Here is a 20,291-nt window from a genome sequence, read left to right as displayed (position 1 = left end):
TGACATATTCATATGTCAAATTTAAGTAGAATATGTTAACACTGTTTGGGGTAGATAATGAACAGAAACTGTAAATTTCATGTTATTTTCAAAGTTGAAAGGGGGCTTTACTCTTGCCAAAAATCATTGAACCATGACCAAATTCGAACTTGGCCTGGGCATTCCAAAAACGTATCCATATGTCAAATTTGAGTTGAATGTGTTGTACTGTTGGGGAGATAATAAAAGGAAACTGAAAAATTTCATATTACTTTTCAAAGTGAAAGGGGCATAACTCTGCCAAAAATCATTGAACCATGACCAAATTTGAACTTGACCTGCGCATTCTTTTGACGCATCCATATGTCAAGTTTTAGTTGAAGGTGTTGTACCGATGGGGAGATAATGAACGGAAACTGAAAATTTCATATTATTTTCAAAGTAAAAGGGGCATAACTCTGCCAAAAATCATCGAACCATGACCAAATTCGAACTTGACCTGTATTTTCTCATGACATATCTATATTTCAAGTTTGAGTTGAATGTGTTCTACCGTTGGGGAGATAATGAACGGAAACTGAAAAATTCATATTATTTTCAAAGTAAAAGGGGCATAACTCTGCCAAAAATCATCGAACCATGACCAAATTCGAACTTGACCTGTATTTTGTCATGACATATCCATATGTCAAGTTTGAGTTGAATGTGTTGTACCGTTGGGGAGATAATGAACGGAAACTGAAATTTCATATTATTTTCAAAGTAAAAGGGGCATAACTCTGCCAAATATCATTGAACCATGACCAAATTCGAACTTGACCTGTATTTTCTCATGACATAACCATATGCCTAATTTGAGGTGAATGTGTACAACAGTTTCTAAGATAATGAACGAAAACTGATGATGACGGTATGACAGAATGACGGAAGGACGGAATGACGAAACAGGGTAACACTATATGCCCCGGCCATTACATGGCGGGGGCATAAAAAGAGCACTTTTATAAAGAAGTCAGTATTCAATTTTTTTTTACATACTGGCTTACATTTCCTGAGATATCTACATGGCATCACTATTTTAGTAAAAGATTATAATTGAGCCGCGCCATGACAAAACCAACAAAGTGCATTTGCGACCAGCATGGATCCAGACCATGCACCTGATCAGGATCCATGCTGTTCGCTATCAGTTTCTTTGCTTGTGATAGGGTTTGTAAGCGAACAGCATGGATCCTGATCAGACTGCGTGGATGCGCAGGCTGGTCTGGATCCATGCTGGTGGCAAACCCATTATGCTGGTTTTGTCATGGCGCAGCTCATTTATATATACAATATACTCTCGCAAAACGTCATTACATGAAATAAGTAATATATCAGTCTTCCATAGTTACATTATATAAAAAATATGAAATACAATCAACATTCATGCATCTTTTTTTTATTGTACAGAGTCAATAGGACAAGATTTATCCTACAACTTCCCTTACATCATAATATTATGCTACACAAAATTTCTACTCTATAAAATTAACCGTATTTAAGTACATTCTGTCACCTAAGTGCAGGTTAACTCCTATTAAATCTATAAGGACTTAACCCATTACTGCACTAAGATGACCATTCCTTATCACAATACTACACTTGTTTTCATTGTTATATATCATCTACTATTTATCTTTATATTACATGTTTCAAATACATACATGTGAACTCTCCCACTTTAAGCGGGAGACTCCCACTTTCTGCAGTCATATTTTCAAAGATTTTTCTTAAAATAAGGGTATTTTCACAAATTAAAGAAATCTCCCTCTTTTTGATGTCAGGACTTTCTTCTTTGTTTATTGCAATTTCTAAAATCTCCCTCTTTTTGAAAAAAAAATCAAATATATATATATAAATTTAAAATGGAACATTGCAAAATAAATGATGCTATTCCTTGCAGCCTCTGTAATGAATAATTTTTTCTTTACATGAAAACTCAAGAAAGATCCAAAACAAGTTTTCAGTAGTACTTTCTAATAAAATTACGCTATAAAATCTACAGTAAAACTGTATTCTTAGCCATGCCGGACAACCAATACAAAAATGTTAGCATACATGTACACAATAATGTTTTCATTAGTACTTTCTTATAAAGTTATACTATAAAATCTACGTTTAAACTGTTTTCTTCAACATGCCTTATAACCAATACAAAAATGTTAACATACATTAATACAATCAGTCAAACTTACAATTGTTAATAAACATGTCGTCAAGATTATCAAAAATAAAAGTGATCATAAATCCATGCCTTAATGTCATATAAAGTATAAAATTATTTTTATAAGTTGAAGCAAAAAAGTCTATCTATACAATTAGTACAAAATTCACTTAGTTTAGCATAAAATTCAAATAAAGCCCTTCCAACTACATGTAATATTTAAACATGTGCCTAAATAATTAAGTGTTAGTTCAGAATTTATCTAATTGTCAGTGTCTGCATTAAAATAAGTAAAATCAGAGTCAATAAATTACATGTTATTTTCTTTAATAATTGGGTATGTAGGCGAAGTACATTTTACATGATTAATATGTTCTATATTTAGAATTATATCGACATACAGAAAGAAATCATACACTTTAAAAGTTTCAAAAATCACAACACTAGGTATGCTAGGGTTTTGATTACGTATCAAGTGAACAAAGACCATGTGATACAAAAATACTAACTGTAACATCTTATCAACACTACTTGAGCCTTCATTAAAGTGTATAAAGCTATATATCTGCTGCATTAATTATTGTTTGAATTTTAAAAAAGAATACTTCCAAATTGCATAATATATTGTATAAAATGAATATGGTAATAAATTGCCTTATCAGTGTATGTCACACAACATTATTGCTAAACTGATAAAACCCTACTTAAAATAGCAGAATAATATTTTGTTCCGGAACATTTTATTCTATTTTTAATACTTACAATATTCATTTGCGTTAAATAAAAGAGACTTTTATGTTACAACTCTTTCGGGAATCAACCATAAGATTATGGAAACAATATAATTTTACTTCTGATAAATTTTAATTAACTTCTTTCATAAGATATAGCTTTATACCCTTTAATGTTTCATTTTCTACACTACATACATCAATACAATCACCAGAACGTTGATTTCCGCCTTTTGATATGCTGAGCTGTTTCGTTATCATCTTGCGCGTGACTACGACCGATGTACTTTTCTAGTTTCAATAACGAAGAGTTATTTTCATTTTTCATTGAACGAGTTCTTCTCCTGTTTAATTTAGATTCATCTTGCTTCTTTTCAGGCATTTCACTAGGAGATTTTGCATAGAACGAACCAGTTTCAAACGACAATTTTTTCGCTCGTTTCGAGTTCTGTGTATTTTGTTTATCACAATTATCAAGGGACCTTTTTGAGCTGCGCGTCACTCTCGGACTGTCTGTTGGTTTAAAATTAAATGATATCTCCTTATCAATCACATGTACAGTGTCATTCAAGGTCGATGAACTGTTTAAGTTTGTGACATCGTCATCGTCACTGAGCAACAATGTGCCGTCTGCTTTCAAGGACAGCTTTTCATGAGACGATGATGAAAATTGAGAAGCTGGCGATAACTTTGGTAGAGATGATGATGAGGACGATGTTGACGTAAATGATGCTGGTGAATTTACCCGAGTCAATTTCAGCACAGGAGATGACATTTGTGATGACAACGACAATGATGATTTAGCAGGAATATCATTACACTCTTCCTCATCTTTATAACAGACTGTGTCCTCAGATTTCAGACTGTACGCTACAGTTTCATTGCTGCACTCTGATGTTAAGGAAACTGGTTTCTCAAGTTTATTTGGATGTTCTGCCTTGTAGAAGAGAATATATGCCTGTGCTGTTAGTACGTCCTCTACATTTGATAAAATCATTCTCGAATCATTGCAGTTTACCCAAGATTCTGAAATAAACAAAATGAACAATTACATTGAAACCATAACATTACATTCAAAAATCTTTCCTATAATTAACCCTGAAAGTGTTATTATGTTTGTTAAAAGAACTTCTAAAGTGTCCCATTCCTATTCACAAATAACTATTTGCTATATCTTTAGCACATATACACATGTTGTAAATAAACCTTACAGGATGAAACAGAGTGAAAAAACAGAATACTCAGTAAAAAATTTTGAAGATCAAATTGTGTGTTGTAACCATAGTTCTGAACATTATCTATGTTTGTGAACTTGTACATATGTATATATCATATGTTTTCTATTTAGTGTACCTGCTTCTTTATTCCAGGTATAAGCTGTGTAATGTCCTGAGCCGAATCCTCTACCATGATGTATGATGACACCAAACAGACGGTACTGTAACTGTCCGGCTGTCTGGTTTGAGCAGAAAGGTTTCAGGTCCAGAAGCTCGTCTGTGGCCACATGAGTGCTTATCTTCTCTCTATGTATTCGACCTGACCATCTAAATATAAATGTTCATCAATTTTAATATATAATAAAAGATATGTAACAATAATTATAATTTGAGAAAGATAGCCCAACTCGACTTTGAATATAATATTGGAAATGAAAAATTTTTTCAGTGAGTGATACAGGTGAGGTTATATGTCAATGATTAGACTAATATAAGTATATTGTAAAGTTATAATCAAGATATTACCTGAATCTTTTCAGATGTAGACGTAGTATAGGTGGCAGCTCGTTTATCATAAGTTGTTTTTTGGCCTCTGTATAAACTGTCCCCGATTTACTACGACCTGTAACAATATACAATATGATTATCCCTTGCCTTAACTTACTCAAAATCTAAATTCTTACATACATGTATCCTTGTATACATGTATGTAACTAGTATATGGTAACTTTTGTTTTTGAGTAGTCTAAGCCTTTTTTTAAACAAGATATAAGAGATTAGGGGGGTGTTGCTTGCACTGTTAAGGTGTTTGCCCTTGAACCATGGAATGGAGGGTTTGGGTCTTACATGGACCACCACCGAGTTACCATAGTTTTAACATTTTTATTAAAGCTCAATTGTGAAAAAAAATTCTTGCAATTAATAACTCAATAAATAAATTAATAAATTTCAAGTCCACTTCCAGGAACTAGTCGGTACTGGTGTCATACGGGGAAACATGAACGTGACCCTAGGGCTCCAAACAACTATCCCTATGTTGAGCAGCAGACTCCTTAACCATTATGCCAACACTCCTTATTAATAAACCAGTTATTGTTAGTCCAGTAAGTGGATGGCAAAGTGATTTATATATATAATTTAAAAGACTTTGTTTTGCAATCAAGCCAAAATAAATATGTTTATGCTATCACATTAAAAAATCTTTTAAATACTTTTGTCATTCAATACAGTTACTCAAACCATAAATAATTTTCATTATGTACCTCTCAAGTACATTATATACAAAAATTTAGTTGTCTGCCAAATCTGCATAAAGTGATCATATCACTTTTGGGTTTCCATCAGAAAGAATCTAGCGTGTGAAAAATTAATTATACAAGGTATAAATTATTTCTAAGCAGTAGTTTGTTATATTCTAGCATAAAGAATTCCACTAACCCGCCAAGTTTCTAAATGAACTTGTCCAACTTCCATTTATGGTAATGTGCATTAATGGCCATTATCAATTTTGGTGATATTTCAAGTTGGTCAACCAACAGAGTAGAGCCTGGCCATACTGTACAAGTGCAGACTGACCATATACTGGTAGCAATGGCTGATAACTTTCGGTTTCAGCAGTTTAAGAGTCAATCAATTACGTGTTAATATTCTGACAAAACATAATAATAAATTATAGAGTTACATTACCTTTATTGCATTTTTCACATGCATAAATGTTTCCTTCAAGATGCTCCTCCTCTGTAAACTTAGCTAACATTTCTGAAAATATTTGTAGACATTAAGAAATCACAAATTCAATGTAACAAAATAAGACAATTTTTTTTGTTCTTTAGTTTTGGGTCATAATGCCACCATAAAGAAGCTAAAACACTGGTTATTGTTGTAAATACAACCTTCAAATTATACTGCAAATAATACTCTAATAAGCATAAACATAAAATTTGTTGATATTCAATAGGGCTTAACTTTTACTGACAATACACAGGGATATTTCCCCCCCCCCCATACTTAAAAGTTCATGTATTTCTATTATTTTCATTAAGCCATTTGAACTAAAAACAAACCAAATCAACAAGTAAATAAAGGATTATACCTGTAATATGACAAATATCTTCAGCAACTCGTGAATTCTGTTTTGTGATCTGATATCTATTTGGGAATTCTAGCGACAGATCCATGTAGGATTCAAACGTCTCACTTATATTCTTACATGACTGGCACTGTACCTAGAAATTATACCAGATATATTCATATAAATATAAATGAGCCGCGCCATGACAAAAACAACATAATGGGTTTGCGACCAGCATGTATCCAGACCAGCCTGCGCATCCGCGCAGTCTGATCAGGATCCATGCTGTTCGCTATCAGTTTCTTTACTTGTAATAGGATTGGTAAGCGAACAGCATGGATCCTGATCAGACTGCGCGGATGCGCAGGCTGGTCTGGATCCATGCTGGTCCCAAACGCACTAGTATGTTGGTTTTGTCGTGAAGCGGCTCAAATTATAACCTATGATGTCCAAGACCAGTAGTCTTGTGTTTTACTTTTGTCATTTTGATTTCAAGTCAGATCAAACTTTAACTTGCTTACCATAATGTTCCTTATCTATCTAATTGTCCAATATTCAAATAAATATAAATTTTAACTTATTAACTCATTAAATGATTTAAAATCGGATCAAACTCTAACTTGCGTCCATGATATTCCCTATCCCTCAAATTGTCAACAATGCTTTATTTCAGATTGGTTTTTGTTACTGGGATAAAATCTGTAAACTTTGGTTAATATCTTTGCCCATAGTAATAGCTAAAACCATTTTTTACATTTTCTCCAGTGACATCTCAAAATTTTTAATCATACATCATATAATCACACTCTCCATGGATTAGATTACAATAACAAAGAAAAACTTTGTTCTGATTTCAATTTTGTTTTTCTCCACTGAGGTTTATTACATGGCATCACTGAAAACATTTTTCTTTCTTGTGAACAATTTTTCTGATCATTCTCTCGCTCCACTTTTCCTTAACAATTATTTTAGTTGTGAAAAAATTACTCAAAGATGAAAATCGTATAAACCCTTTTAATCCAAACAGGCTAAGTATTGCACAAAAATACAATATTTGATTCAGTTCAGAGTATTTTTCTTTATAAACTGTTTGCATATCTACCCATTTTAAGCGTTTCAGTTGGTCTATATTAGAAATTCAAATTTTATGATTTGAGGCTTTTGGGCCCTGGTCGAGTTCCTTTAATGAATATCCATGTATGTTCAAGGGTTAAAACTACACAGCTATTAACAAGATTACGTACCTTACTAACAAGTTGTCCTAGGAAGAGATCATCTAGAAGTTGTGATGATGGCTGACTTGGTGTGCTGTTTAACTCTCGTTGTATCTTGTCTAACAGCTCACTGTCAAATAAATATTTCAATCTTAGTGTTAAACAAGTTAACAAGTTTATTTGTTTTTAAATTGTTTTGTTTGTTTTTTTGTTTCATTTTACGCCTTTTCCCAACAGTATTTCAGTCATATAGGCGAGTAGTTTCCTAACCATCGTTCCTGGAGAGTTACACCAGTACTAGACTACCTTCCTCCGCGCTAAACTACCAAAGCATCTCCCGGAGATCAAACCCACGCCAGAGAGGTAACTGGATTAGAAGTCATTGACTCTAACCCCTGGACCATGGAGGCGGTTTAGTTGGGTTTAAATCACACAAACGCAGTAACAGTCATATGGCAAGTTTTCCAGCTTTACTGCTGGAGTTTGACTTCACGAGCCACATCTATGTATTACTTCTGGTACAAGCAGGTACCGGAGTAGAACAACTGATATTTCTTAACCTTGCTGGCTAATTTCCTCACATGAAATAATCCAAAGTTAAAGTCCCTTGCAGGAATCAAATACACAGTAGTCAACATCTTTGATTTTCATGTAATCATTATAAATCATAAACATTTAAAAGAACGCTTCTGAAAAAGTCTTAATAAAACAGATTCCAGTCAGTTAGACACAGATAATAGAAGAAAAATAAATTGTCTGACAAATCTACTAAACACAGTTGAAATGTTTCTAAATTAAGTTTTAGAAATGCATTAATCTTTAACAATGCATGATTACTTAAAATTTAAAGAAGCTATTGTGTGGGAAAATCTAAATTCATCCTAAAAACCAAATAATGACAAAGATTTTTTCTCGGTAAGAATTTACACTCACCACAAGAATTCCTGAGCATCGTGTTGTGCATAGCCTTTAAACATTGGAATAGCCTGCCATACTGCCCGCAAAAAAGCATGGGGACTGACCTGTGCCCATTTACCCGACCATAATACACGAAATAAACCATGAAGTTCTCCACATAATGATCTGTCCCAAGATAATTTACACATGTAATATTACAACAGCATCAAACAACAAAAGTACTATGATACCCTAAAATTAAAGAGCAGATTAGTTTAATCAAATTTATGTAAATCCTATGTACAGAAGTTAAAAGGTAAATACATCTTTTAAAGTAATAACCCGTAGCAAAAATGCAATGTTTTTCTGTTGATTGATTCTCATTATCATATAAGTCAATATACATATAGTATAGTTCTTAACATTTTATTACATGTCTTCAAGAAACTTACGATGATATTACCATATTACTAATTCAAATAAAATAATAAACCATCAAACTGTACCAACTTCAAGTTAAATTGAGAGGATGTCTATAAATCCATTTATCAAGCTGGGTGTCCTGATATATATTTTTTTTTCAGCACAGCATTAAAACATGACAAGGGTAACCCCACAGATGTGAACTTACACATTAGTATCCTGATTTCCCTGAGATTCCACATCACAGATGAGTTGTTGACGTACAGATGAACTAGTGGACTGAGTTGAACCACCATTTAAACCTCCCTTCAATTTCTTCTTCTGTGTAGTCTGCTTTTGGCCATCTGTTGACATCAAATGCTGAAATAATTTACCATTAAAATGTACAAATTTTTTATAGTAAACCATGTTATTAAGATCATTTAGTTATTGGAAGTACTTGCCCTTAACATTGTATACTCTACACATTTATAACTACTATAAAATACATAAAACTGTACCATTGATTTCCTGTTCAAATCTACTGTATATTAGGTAACAAAATATTTTTTAAAAAACACATATCTGTCAGGTGTACCATACTTATCAAGTTAGTTTTTTTTAATGTCATAACTTGTTATTTTCTTTACTTTGAATTTTGAATAATAAATATCAGAAAACTTGCTATTTCTTTCAGTAAAACAAAGAATTAGCATAACTAATTTGTTGAATAATGTGCTTCTTTTATAATATTTGAATAATTTCCTTTGATCAAAGATCCTGTAACTCAATTGTTTATGGTTTTATATCATAAATATAATGCTCAGATGAAGATTTATCAATTTTGTAAATTCCAAAAAGCATTATTTGTAAAGATATTATCGAATTTACATTTCATGTTAATAAAGGGAGGTACGGCTGAGAGATAAACGCGTCAGACTAGTAATCTAAGGATAGCTGACTGCGTGGGTTCAAACCCCGTCAGGGGCAAGCTGTTGATTCCTTGAGCAAGAAACTTTACATTCATTGCTAAGTACTGGTTGGTTCCAGGAACGGATTCGAGAGTGTTTCAATAAGCTGATAGCTTCCAACACAATCAAACTAAAATAAATTAGTATAAAACTAATAAAGGGAGGTAACAACCTTTATTAAAACATACAGGATCTTTAATGTCCAAGTTCAGGCAAATAAATGTTAATAGCTTGTAATCTGAATAAATAACTAGAAATGTGTCCATAGGACAAGTACACCCCTCCCCCTCATTCCAACAAGTAAATCTACGGATGGACAGTTCAACAGAAAGACTAACATAGTGGGGGAATAAAAATTTAAATGAGTGTATAAGAACCTGAAAACATTCAACAGTTGTCTGTCTCGCATATTGTTTAGCTGCAGCTGGTGCTACTACTGCTGGTTTTGTTGCTACTACACTCTTAACAAGGGGGGAACCATCCGAGCTGGCTTCAAAACTGTAGCGCATCTTCAAGAAAAAGTCTCGGAATCCTTCAATGTGGCTGTGAAAAAATCATATCATGAAGATAATTCTTTCGGTTTCATGAATCAATTTTTTAAACAACATTGGAAAACAGCATGTTTGACACATGTATGCGTAAGTATTTCAAAATAAGATGTTTACAATTTTTTTTTCAATTTTCAAAAGTTGAGGGTTAAAACTTTACCTTAATACTTGGAGGACTGAGTTCATGTAACAAGTGTTTCCCAGATTTTTTAGCCCAGTCACACCAGGAGTTATGGTTCTTCTCTTGAATACTGTAGATGATGATGATGCCGTTAGTTGTACAAGTTGTTTGTCGTATGATCTTCTCTTTCGCGACTTCTCACGCTGGATGTAGAATCTCCAACTGTTGAATACCTTAGCTAACAATCTTTGCCTGTCAAAGAAGTAACACATTGACTTGTTTTAGTAACACATGGACTTGTTTAAACTATCATTAAAACCATAAACAGGTGAGTTTAAAATAAATAGTTTTATTGTTTGGGTTTTACGTCACACCGACACAGTATAGGTCATATGGCGACGTTCCAGCTTTACTGGTGGAGGAAGACCTCAGGTGCCCTTCCGTGCATTATTTCAGGTATGAACGGGCACCTGAGTAGAACCACCGACGCTCCGTAAGCTAGCTGAATAGCTTCCTCACATGAAAGAATCCTAAGTCCCTGTTGGGATTCGAACCCACAGCGGTGAGGGGCAAGTGGTTTGAAGTCAACAATAATAACCACTCGGTCATGGACGCCCCAAATAGTTTTATCAAAAGTAGAATATATAATATAACAACATAATTTGTTAAAGGTTAGGTTCAAAAGCCTAAAAACATAAATTTTGAAAATATTACACAGATCAACCAACTGGAGCACTTAAGGACGTTTTCGTACAGACATATAGGCAAAATTAAAACTGTTTAAAAGAATTTCTTTAAACTTGGCATGTTGTTAGAATATGATAACAGAAACATTTTAAGCGAAAAAAAAACTGGGGTCACCGTTCTTGTTTTTTGAGTTATCTGCCTCTGAATCAGATTTTTCTACTTATTTGAGGTCATTTCAAGGGCAGATAACTTATACATACTTAAATGAATTCTTGTTTTTACTTCTGGATTATGTTCTTTTTATTGTTGAGTACAATACATAATAACATGCAATTCCTTGTTTCTTGTTATGTTTCTGTTATCATATTCTAACAACATGCCAAGTTTAAAGAAATTCTATTGAACAGTTTTAATAATTTAATTTTGCCTATATGTCTACATGAAAACTCCTGAAAACGTCTTTAAAAAGGAATGATGTGAAAAATATATATCTGATATGTACTTCGTAACCTTCAACCCAGTTTGAGTTAAAATTGTTGCAAAACTTTTTATTTTTAGCTAATTTTTCACAATGAAAATTGATTATTCTGAAAAAACAGAGTGAGCGAATGATCTGAAACTTTATATACAAGCTATTGGTGTAGAACCAAATGAAATGGTAGAAAAATCTAAACAAGAGCTGTCGGTAGGACAGCAACGCTCGACTATTCTTAGTGCTTGATAGTAAAAAAAATACTTGATACAGTTACCTCCTCCTGTTTACAGGTTGGGGTAATGATGGTAAACAAGTGTGCAAAGTTTCAAAGCCATATGTCAATGAACTTTGAAAATATTTGAGGTATTACAAAAACTTTAACATAAATTCTAAGTCGAAAAAGGGGAATAATTCTGTCAAAATGCTTGATACAGTTACCTCCTCCTGTTTACAGGTTGGGGTAATGATGGTGAACAAGTGTGCAAAGTTTCAAAGCCATATGTCAATGGACTTTGAAAATATTTGAGGTATTACAAAAACTTTAACATAAATTCTAAGTCGAAAAAAGGGGCATAATTCTGTCAAAATGATTGATACAGTTACCTCCTCCTGTTTACGGGTTGGGGTTATGATGGTGAACAAGTGTGCAAAGTTTAAAAGCCATAGGTCAATGGACTTTGAAAATACTTGAACTATTACAAAAACTTTAACGTAAATTCTAAGTCGAAAAAGGGGCATAATTCTGTCAAAATGCTTGATAGAGTTACCTCCTCCTGTTTACAGGTTTGGGTAATGATGGTGAACAAGTGTGCAAAGTTTCAAAGCCATATGTCAATGGACTGGGAAAATATTTGAACTATTACAAAAACTTTAACGTAAATTCTAAGTTGAAAAAGGGGCATAATTCTGTCAAAATGCTTGATACAGTTACCTCCTCCTGTTTACAGGTTGGGGTAATGATGGTGAACAAGTGTGCAAAGTTTCAAAGCCATATGTCAATGGACTTTGAAAATATTTAAACTATTACAAAAACTTTAACATAAGTGGTTACGCCGACGCTCGGGGTACTACAATAGCTCTACTTATTCTTATCGAATAGTCGAGCTAAAAAAGATACAAAAAATTTCAGTCCCATCATGTCTAAAAAAACAATATAAAAAGTAATACCTTCTGTGCCATTCTGCTGTAGCAACTTTATCATCATCATCAGCTTCATCTCTACAACAACAACAAGTAAGTTAAAAACCTGCAATCTGATGTTTAGGAAATCTTTATGAATAAGTTGATTCTCAAGACAATCTAAGGTCGAGGAATGGGACTCTTGACAGGTTTACATTCATGACCCTAGAAACGTATGAAGTTTTAAGAAAATACTTTCAGTGGTTTTGTAATAAAATCTGTATAAAACTTACCGGTAAATTAAATTTCTATCAGGTGTTGAAAGTTAAGTACATGTATATGCAAGCTATGAGATACGGAAGTAGGTCTAAAAACTGGAAATGTATGTGTGAATTATAATCATGTACAATGTATTGGTTATTGAACTGTAGCCCTGACAGTATTTCCACACAAAACTTTAAATAGAAAATAACATCAGAAGAATCACAGCCACTTGGAATATACAATAGTCCTCCTTATATTTTAGAATAGTTCAGCTGAAAAGTGCTAATGACAACATTAAATTTTCCATTTACTGTAATTCTTGATCAATATTAATTAATTTTCTTGAAGGACTGTATCTCTATCACAAAATCTATCAAGCTACAAGTCACATTAAAACACATTAAAATAAACACTTTATTCTTCAGAACATATGTTCATACTGTAATGTCAATGCGTGAATTACTTTTTCACCAACATGGTTTTTTTTGGTTTTGTTTTTTTTATCTTAAAAATAATACACAAAAGTACAAAATATTATTAAAGTGTTGACAATGATACTTAAATCAAACCCAGACATATCGGTCTCTTATAAAACCCCATTTACGGGGAAAATTGGCTATTTTTTATCTTCCATATTTCCAGCATCTTACATTAAGGAACAAGTTTTGCACTTTATGACAGGCTAATGATACAGTCTATAATGTGCCTGTCTTATTATAAATACACAGACTGTCTGCCACATTTACTTCACTTACTTATTTTGTAACTTTTTTCGTACTGTTAAATGACTTCCTTTGACATTTTTGTCTGTTAAAAGGCTAAACTCTTTTTCATTTTTTCTTTCTTTTTAATCTATTTTTCAGACAAAGTAGAAATTGTTGATCCCGAAAGGCTGATTTCCCTGTCATTTACTTTTAAATACGTAACATCAACTAATTTATTAATTTTCTATATGGCAAACAATGACAGATCTTAGTATATCACAATTTTCAAATTTTTTTTTTTACAAAAATGACTTTTCAAAAGAAATAAATCTGAAAAGTACTGAATATTAGTACCAAGTTCAATTTATAGGGTGTTGTAACGAAATTTCTTTTGATCGCTTTCATCGCAATATTATCATAGAACGGAAAGCGTGACATATGGGATATCATATTACCTGTGGACGACCCCTGAGTGAGAATAGGACCTAAGCAATCTTCTGCCCCTGGACTCAATGTCTGTAAACTTCTGTGTTGCTATGGCACTTAATGCTGATCGTAGTAATTTGATGTCTCCTGCTGCATTGTCATTTAACACGTAGTCATCACATGCATAACTGAAATATAGAAAGATTCATCGCTTAAGGAAAACGCAAGACATGCCTCAAAGTACCAATCTGGCAAATCGTCATTGTAGCATTTATCGATGATTTTTACTCTCCTGATGGCTTGATTAACACTATTGTTAAGATATTGTCACCTGCCCGTGCAAGTAAGTGAGAAAATCATAACAATGAATTTAATCACAACTTTTAAGCTCATGAAACAATTTCTATGACTTTTAACTGGATAACAAAACATATTAATAGGTAACTGTTATTTATTTAAGATCTGAGGACGTCCCCTCATTAAACTTATATGGAACGGACTCAGTGTATTTGAAGTAAAAAGCCAGTTATGCAATACAGCAATGTATTGTAGAATATGTCACTGTGGAAAACTATGTAACATATAAATGTACAGACAAAACATAACAGCTGAAATTTCTGCCGATTTTAAATCTGCGGTCTTGTCTTTGGCAGAAATAAAGTTCCTCTTGAAATAAGTACAGTCTTAAACGGTATCATAAGACGACATTTAAATTGGCGATTAAAGTATCACTCACCAGTAGACATATTTTTCATTCACTTCAATACTGATAGGATGCTGAAAAAAAATATAAGAATAAGTATATGAAATATATTGATTATAGATGGACTATAGAGGTGCAAAGATAAGTTCTGATGCATTGAAAACTGTTTTCGTTGGCGCTGATATGATTTCCGATGTCAACTTTAAAAATTTCTATTCCATTAACAACCAAAAATATGGCTTAACCCTCAACCAGCTTAAATGATAATTGATGAGGCCTTGCCCTCAGTATACAACCAGGTCAGCATGCACATCCATGCATCCTGACTAGGCTCTATATTGTTGGTAGTTTAATTTTTGTCTTAATTTATTGACATACTTTAAATTTCAAAGGGACTGTTTGCTTGTTTAAAACAGAACAACTCCATTACATAAATTCAGCAGGTGATGGGTTGTAACTTTTAAAGCTTTCTTTACTATAAATAATATTTATTTTTTATATTTCTATACAGGCGTGCAAGCCCCCCTTTTCTTTTTATCTATTTGTGTTTTTTCATTAAATAATGATTTGCTCTAATCTGAAATCAAACTTTAGAAGTGAGGGCACTTTGTATGAAGAAGAAATCTTGAACCCTGATCATCAGCTCAACCCTACATCTTGTTAAATTGGCTTCAGAAAGCTAGCAAAAAGCACATGTATCTGTCTGTAACTGTATCTTAAGTTAAATTGTATGTAAATCAAAGTCCATCAAATCGTTTGTCCAATTCATTACAAAAATTCCATCCCCTCTTTTTTTTTTGGTTGATCCTTGTAAAAGATGGTTTAAAAACTTGAAGTGTTGGAAGTAACTTTTGTTATAAAAAGATAGTAAAACTATTTATCAAGCCATATAATAAATGCTACAATTCAGCAACTTTACCTTACTCTCCTGGTAGTGTTTCAATGCATGTTTCTCATTGAACCTGCCACATGCAACATTTGAACAACTTAAACATGCCTGAAAAATAACAAATTTCTTAATATTATAACATAAACAGATAACCAATGTATGAAATTATATCTTTTTACAATAACCTTACTTTCTAGGCATACAACTGAACTAATAAAAGTTAAGAGGAAACAACATGTCATCACTATATAAAATTTTGTGATTGCACGATTATTATTCTTTATGTACTAAGATTCTTCAGACTAATGATACCATAGTATGTCATACTTTAAAAATTACTTTTTTGATTTATTTCCCTGGAGCAAAAATGTTCTTCAACATTGAAAATATACAACAATTAATACAAGACTTATTAACAAAATATAGGTAATAAATATATTCATCCATAATTGTTTTCACATTAAGCAAACTAACAAAATAAAGTAAAAACAAACAGGATTCTCAATAAATTTTTCATCAGCAGCCAAAAAGTAAATTCCGGCAGGCCTTTTGTGTAATTCAACCGAAAATTTTCATTATAAAATAAGAAAACTGTATATCTTATAAGAGTTCCAACAGGTCAAATGATGATTTTAGCCAGTCATTTTGGCCTGTGGCCTGCTGATATTGAAAACCCTGACAAATGGCATGCGTCAAACTCAAAGTATCAAAGAGAATACTTTAATGATTAGATCTTCTGAAAAAAAGAGTGAGCAGGAAAGTAATAAACATAATCATACCCAAACACTTTCAGTTGTACGGCAGAGGTAACAAAGCCATTTTTCTGGGTTCAGAATAGAATGATCCCAGGCTGGTCGAATTTTGGACACATGCAAACATTTCTCCATCACAATATCTTACAGTTCTCAACTTGTCTGAAATCATAAATACAAAGATGAATTAGTAAATATGAATGAACTTGAAGAATGGTGTAAGGGAAAAGCTGTTATAGTATCTGACTCTTAATCTGGATGTCATGGTTCCAGTCCCACTAGGGTGAGGTTTTATGTTTAAGAAACCCAGGAAACAGTCAGGCACTTAACTTAAAGGTCCAATATACCTCAGAAATGCTTTCCATTTTATTTCTGAGTACCGCTCTCGGTGCTAGGTGGTGTGAGGAATGTTGCACATTTTCATTATCCCTCATGTACAGACTAAATCAAAACCGAGTCTGCAATTCTCTTGTATTGTTTTTGTGATTAATGCTTCCGAGGTATCACTTTCTTTCCAGATTTTTAGTATTTTGTATGGAAATTAAAATACCACTTAGTTTACTTTTTCTACTGTTATTTTATTTTCAGTGCTCCTTTCTTTCAGCAATTGACATGTTACATGCTATAAAGACCATTTGTTATATGATATATACCATGTTTGCCCTTTACGAAGAAAGCAAAACTATTTTCCGAGGCATAATGTGACTTTAAGCTCTGCCTATAATATTTGTGCAAGGGGTTGGCAGTACATACTAGATATCATATATAGGGAAAAACAGGGAGCAAAATTGTGTAAGAGCTCTTTCAAATTATTTATTTTAATTTATTATATGTAAGGTTAAAGGTAAGTTGCCCCATTCTTCACTTCAGTGTTGTTATATTTTTCTAGTCCTTTTGGATCATTGATTCTAGCATGTTAGTGTTGAAGACTGAATACTGCTTCAAGCCGGTGCTACTTGCATGTGAGCAGTACCCGTACAAAAATCGTAGTTACTTAAAAATATTTTTTTATTACGCTCACAGTCACTTATCAAAAATAATATTGTTACACATCAATTTTCGGCTTGTTACCCAAATTATTGAAATTCCATTATGTTCCAAACATAGAATCAGCCTTAGTTATGAGGCCTCATATGGGAAACCAAAATTATCCATTATTTTGTATGAAGAGAAGTAGTTCCCATATATAAAATATAACCCATTATAATTATACAATGTTGTTATCAGACCTATTTTACATTCTTAATTGTTACAACGACCATTTTCCCCAGTGATAAATACATGCCATTCAAGAAATAGATTGTAGACTAAACGCTGGTATCAATTACCGGGTATGTTACCCCAATACATTCGCATGCAATGGCATGCTTGCATGCATGAGAATTTACCCCATTTAAGCCATAGAATTATTTCATTTGTAATATAGGTCAAAATTAAGATAACTTAACATGTTTTAATCGCATTGCCCACTTATTTATATACTGGTGGTATAAGAGGAAAGCCCTTTAATAGGCCTCATACGTAAATATTTTTGCGCATGCGAGTACAGACGAAATCCCACAACGTTTACAAGGTTACGTTTTGACAACACACAGGTGAAAAAGTTTTCAAACATTTTTGTACGTATTGCAGAACTGACACTTAGATTTTGTCTTGTTCATACATCTGCTTGATTTGATATGAATTTTTAAAGAATGCAAGTAAAAATCAAGCTTTTAAATGAAAAATTCGAGTACTGCTTCTGTACGGGAACTGCTCGCATGCCAGTAGGGGGCATTATAAATCTTGCACATTTTTTTTTAAATATCTCTCATGTCAGAACAGAATCAATCAAACCAACTGCAATTTTTATATATGGCAGTAATGGTAGTGTTGTTGCATTGCTTCTGAGGGATCATCCCTTTTCCAGATTTTTATACTTCACAACAGCAGGTATCAAGTGCTGTGTGGCAGCTGTAAATTTTTGCCATGTACTTCATGTCATTGTTGTTACATTTTTCCAGTATTAAGGGCCGTAGCTGAAAAAATTGTTGGTGGTTTGCAGTTGCGCAACAGACTCATAAACTTTTTTGACTCAAAAATTTTTTTTGACTCACCAGGCATGCACATTTTTTTTATCAAAATATAATCATATGCTTACTTGAATCAACACTAAAATATAAGAAAAATAAAAAAAAATTCTGACCTACTGACTCACTGTTAAAAGGGTGGGTCGGGCAACTTGTAACAAACCAAATTTTTTAGCGATGGCCAGTGCTTGAGGGCATTGTCGCTGGTCCCCTGAAGGGGTTTGACATTAATGGAAGATAGACAGATAGAACAATTAATTAAATACAACTCAAATAAATATATCCCTGGTTGTGGCATTTAAAAAAGGGGTATATTTGAAGAATGAACTCTACTAATAATGCTACAAAATATACGATATCAAACTAGAAATGTGTCCATAAAACTCGAGTTTTGAGAGTGTAGGACAAAAGCCCTCCCGTCCAAAATTGACAAGGCGGACAAAAGCCCTCTCGTGAAAATGACAGGGCGGACAAAAGCCCTCCCGTAAAAATGACAGGGCGGACAAAAGCCCTCCCATAAAAATGACTGGGTAGACAGAAGCCCTCCCGTGAAAATAACAGGGCGGACAAAAGCCCTCCCGCAGCAAATACATATATGTACATTGAATAGTTTGTATTTTCAATTCAATGCACTCAACATATTAAAATTGTAATCATGAATATTTTTGTTTTCCATTGGCATAAGAATGTTTGTATGAGCTTGAGTAAATTCCTGACTGACATCTGAATAATAAGTACTCAAAATCTGTAAGTGCATATTTATTCACGTAAAAATGAAGGATTACTCACATGTGAAATTATGATTAATAGAGTAATAAAAGATGAAAAGAAGTTAAAATTAACTAAAATTAAAAGTCCAAGTACCTTGTAATAAGTCAATTACTTTAGAAAGTGATTTTGTTTTAAACAACATTCGTGTGAAAATATTACCTCGCTAAACATTTCTTAAAGGTATATTCTGAATAAAAGCTGGTTCAAGCTCATGAAAATACTTAGACCAATAGAAAACATCAACAAATATTTATGTTACAAATTTAATATCTTAAGTGCGTTGAAAAAAAACACATGTATGTAACATACATATATATTTTGTTACGGGAGGGCTTTTGTCCGCCTTGTTAATTTCACGGGAGGGCTTTCGTCCGCCCTGTCATTTTCACAGGAGGGCTTTTGTCCGCCCTGTCAATTTCACGGGAGGGCTTTTGTCTGCCTTGTCATTTTCACGGGAGGGCTTTTGTCCGCCTTGTCATTTTTGGATGGGAGGGCTTTTGTCCGGGAGGGCTTTTGTCCGTTTCCCATAAAACTCAGATGCTGCCACATGACATTGACTTGCCAGTCTACAGACAGACAGCTTGAAGGCCATGGGCTACTGTTTATATCCTGTGCTGAAATTTGGTGGGGGCATTTCAAACAATATGGGCAGAGATGTAGTTAAGGTCAAATTGGGGGATAACTGTCAGGGGAGGAAATGGTTTGGAGAGAATATTCTGACGACAGTGTAGTAAAAAAAATAAGTTTTAAAATTTTGACATCATATCAAACAGTATCTTATTCGCATATCAATCACAAATTGTCATTTCGCTCATTTTTTTGAGTTGTCTGCCTTAGCTTTAGTTTAGGAACAAATTCACCAACAACTTCAAAAAGTTTGACAACAATTATTTCCCGTATCAGTCATTGATCATCTGCGTTATCGCAGCAAAATAAAAAATACTTAAATTCTTATTTAAAAGCATTGTTCTGACGGCCATTATCTAATTGGTTTTACCATAAATCATAAAAAGTCACTGTGTCAATATCTTCTCTTTCTTCGGCGCCATTTTGCAATTTTGACTTACGGACGATCCGA

The 20,291-nt window shown here is 33.2% G+C and overlaps 1 protein-coding gene across 1 annotated transcript; it reads right to left on the bottom strand.

Moving 5' to 3' along the window:
• Positions 1 to 967: 967 nt before the first annotated feature.
• On the bottom strand, positions 968 to 20,289 carry LOC132739048 (ubiquitin carboxyl-terminal hydrolase 44-like). Its single transcript, XM_060726700.1, has 16 exons — positions 20,211 to 20,289; positions 16,401 to 16,535; positions 15,652 to 15,729; positions 14,766 to 14,806; positions 14,059 to 14,217; positions 12,684 to 12,734; positions 10,394 to 10,606; positions 10,063 to 10,228; positions 8,944 to 9,095; positions 8,349 to 8,498; positions 7,446 to 7,545; positions 6,223 to 6,355; positions 5,817 to 5,888; positions 4,656 to 4,752; positions 4,267 to 4,457; positions 968 to 3,939 (listed from the first exon to the last, which is right to left on the bottom strand). The coding sequence occupies exons 2-16, from the start codon at positions 16,506 to 16,508 to the stop codon at positions 3,122 to 3,124; spliced, it is 2,529 nt and encodes an 842-aa protein (XP_060582683.1). The 5' UTR covers positions 16,509 to 16,535; positions 20,211 to 20,289; the 3' UTR covers positions 968 to 3,121.
• Positions 20,290 to 20,291: the final 2 nt, after the last annotated feature.

This window comes from Ruditapes philippinarum, unplaced genomic scaffold, assembly GCF_026571515.1.
Source record: "Ruditapes philippinarum isolate M1 unplaced genomic scaffold, ASM2657151v2 ctg223_1_1_1_1, whole genome shotgun sequence".
Lineage (NCBI taxonomy): Eukaryota > Metazoa > Mollusca > Bivalvia > Venerida > Veneridae > Ruditapes > Ruditapes philippinarum.
Note: the sequence above shows the minus strand (reverse complement) of the source record. Positions and strands in the feature narration are given on the sequence as shown.

Bases quoted from the DNA above. Each gene is read 5' to 3' on its own strand.
- LOC132739048 (XM_060726700.1), bottom strand. From the start codon at position 16,508: ATGGAGAAATGTTTGCATGTGTCCAAAATTCGACCAGCCTGGGATCAT. The intron at 15,730-16,400 runs GTATGATTATGT...GTTATTTTTCAG, and splicing joins GTACAACTGAAAGTGTTTGG to GCATGTTTAAGTTGTTCAAA. The intron at 14,218-14,765 runs GTGAGTGATACT...TCTATATTTCAG, and splicing joins AATGAAAAATATGTCTACTG to TTATGCATGTGATGACTACG.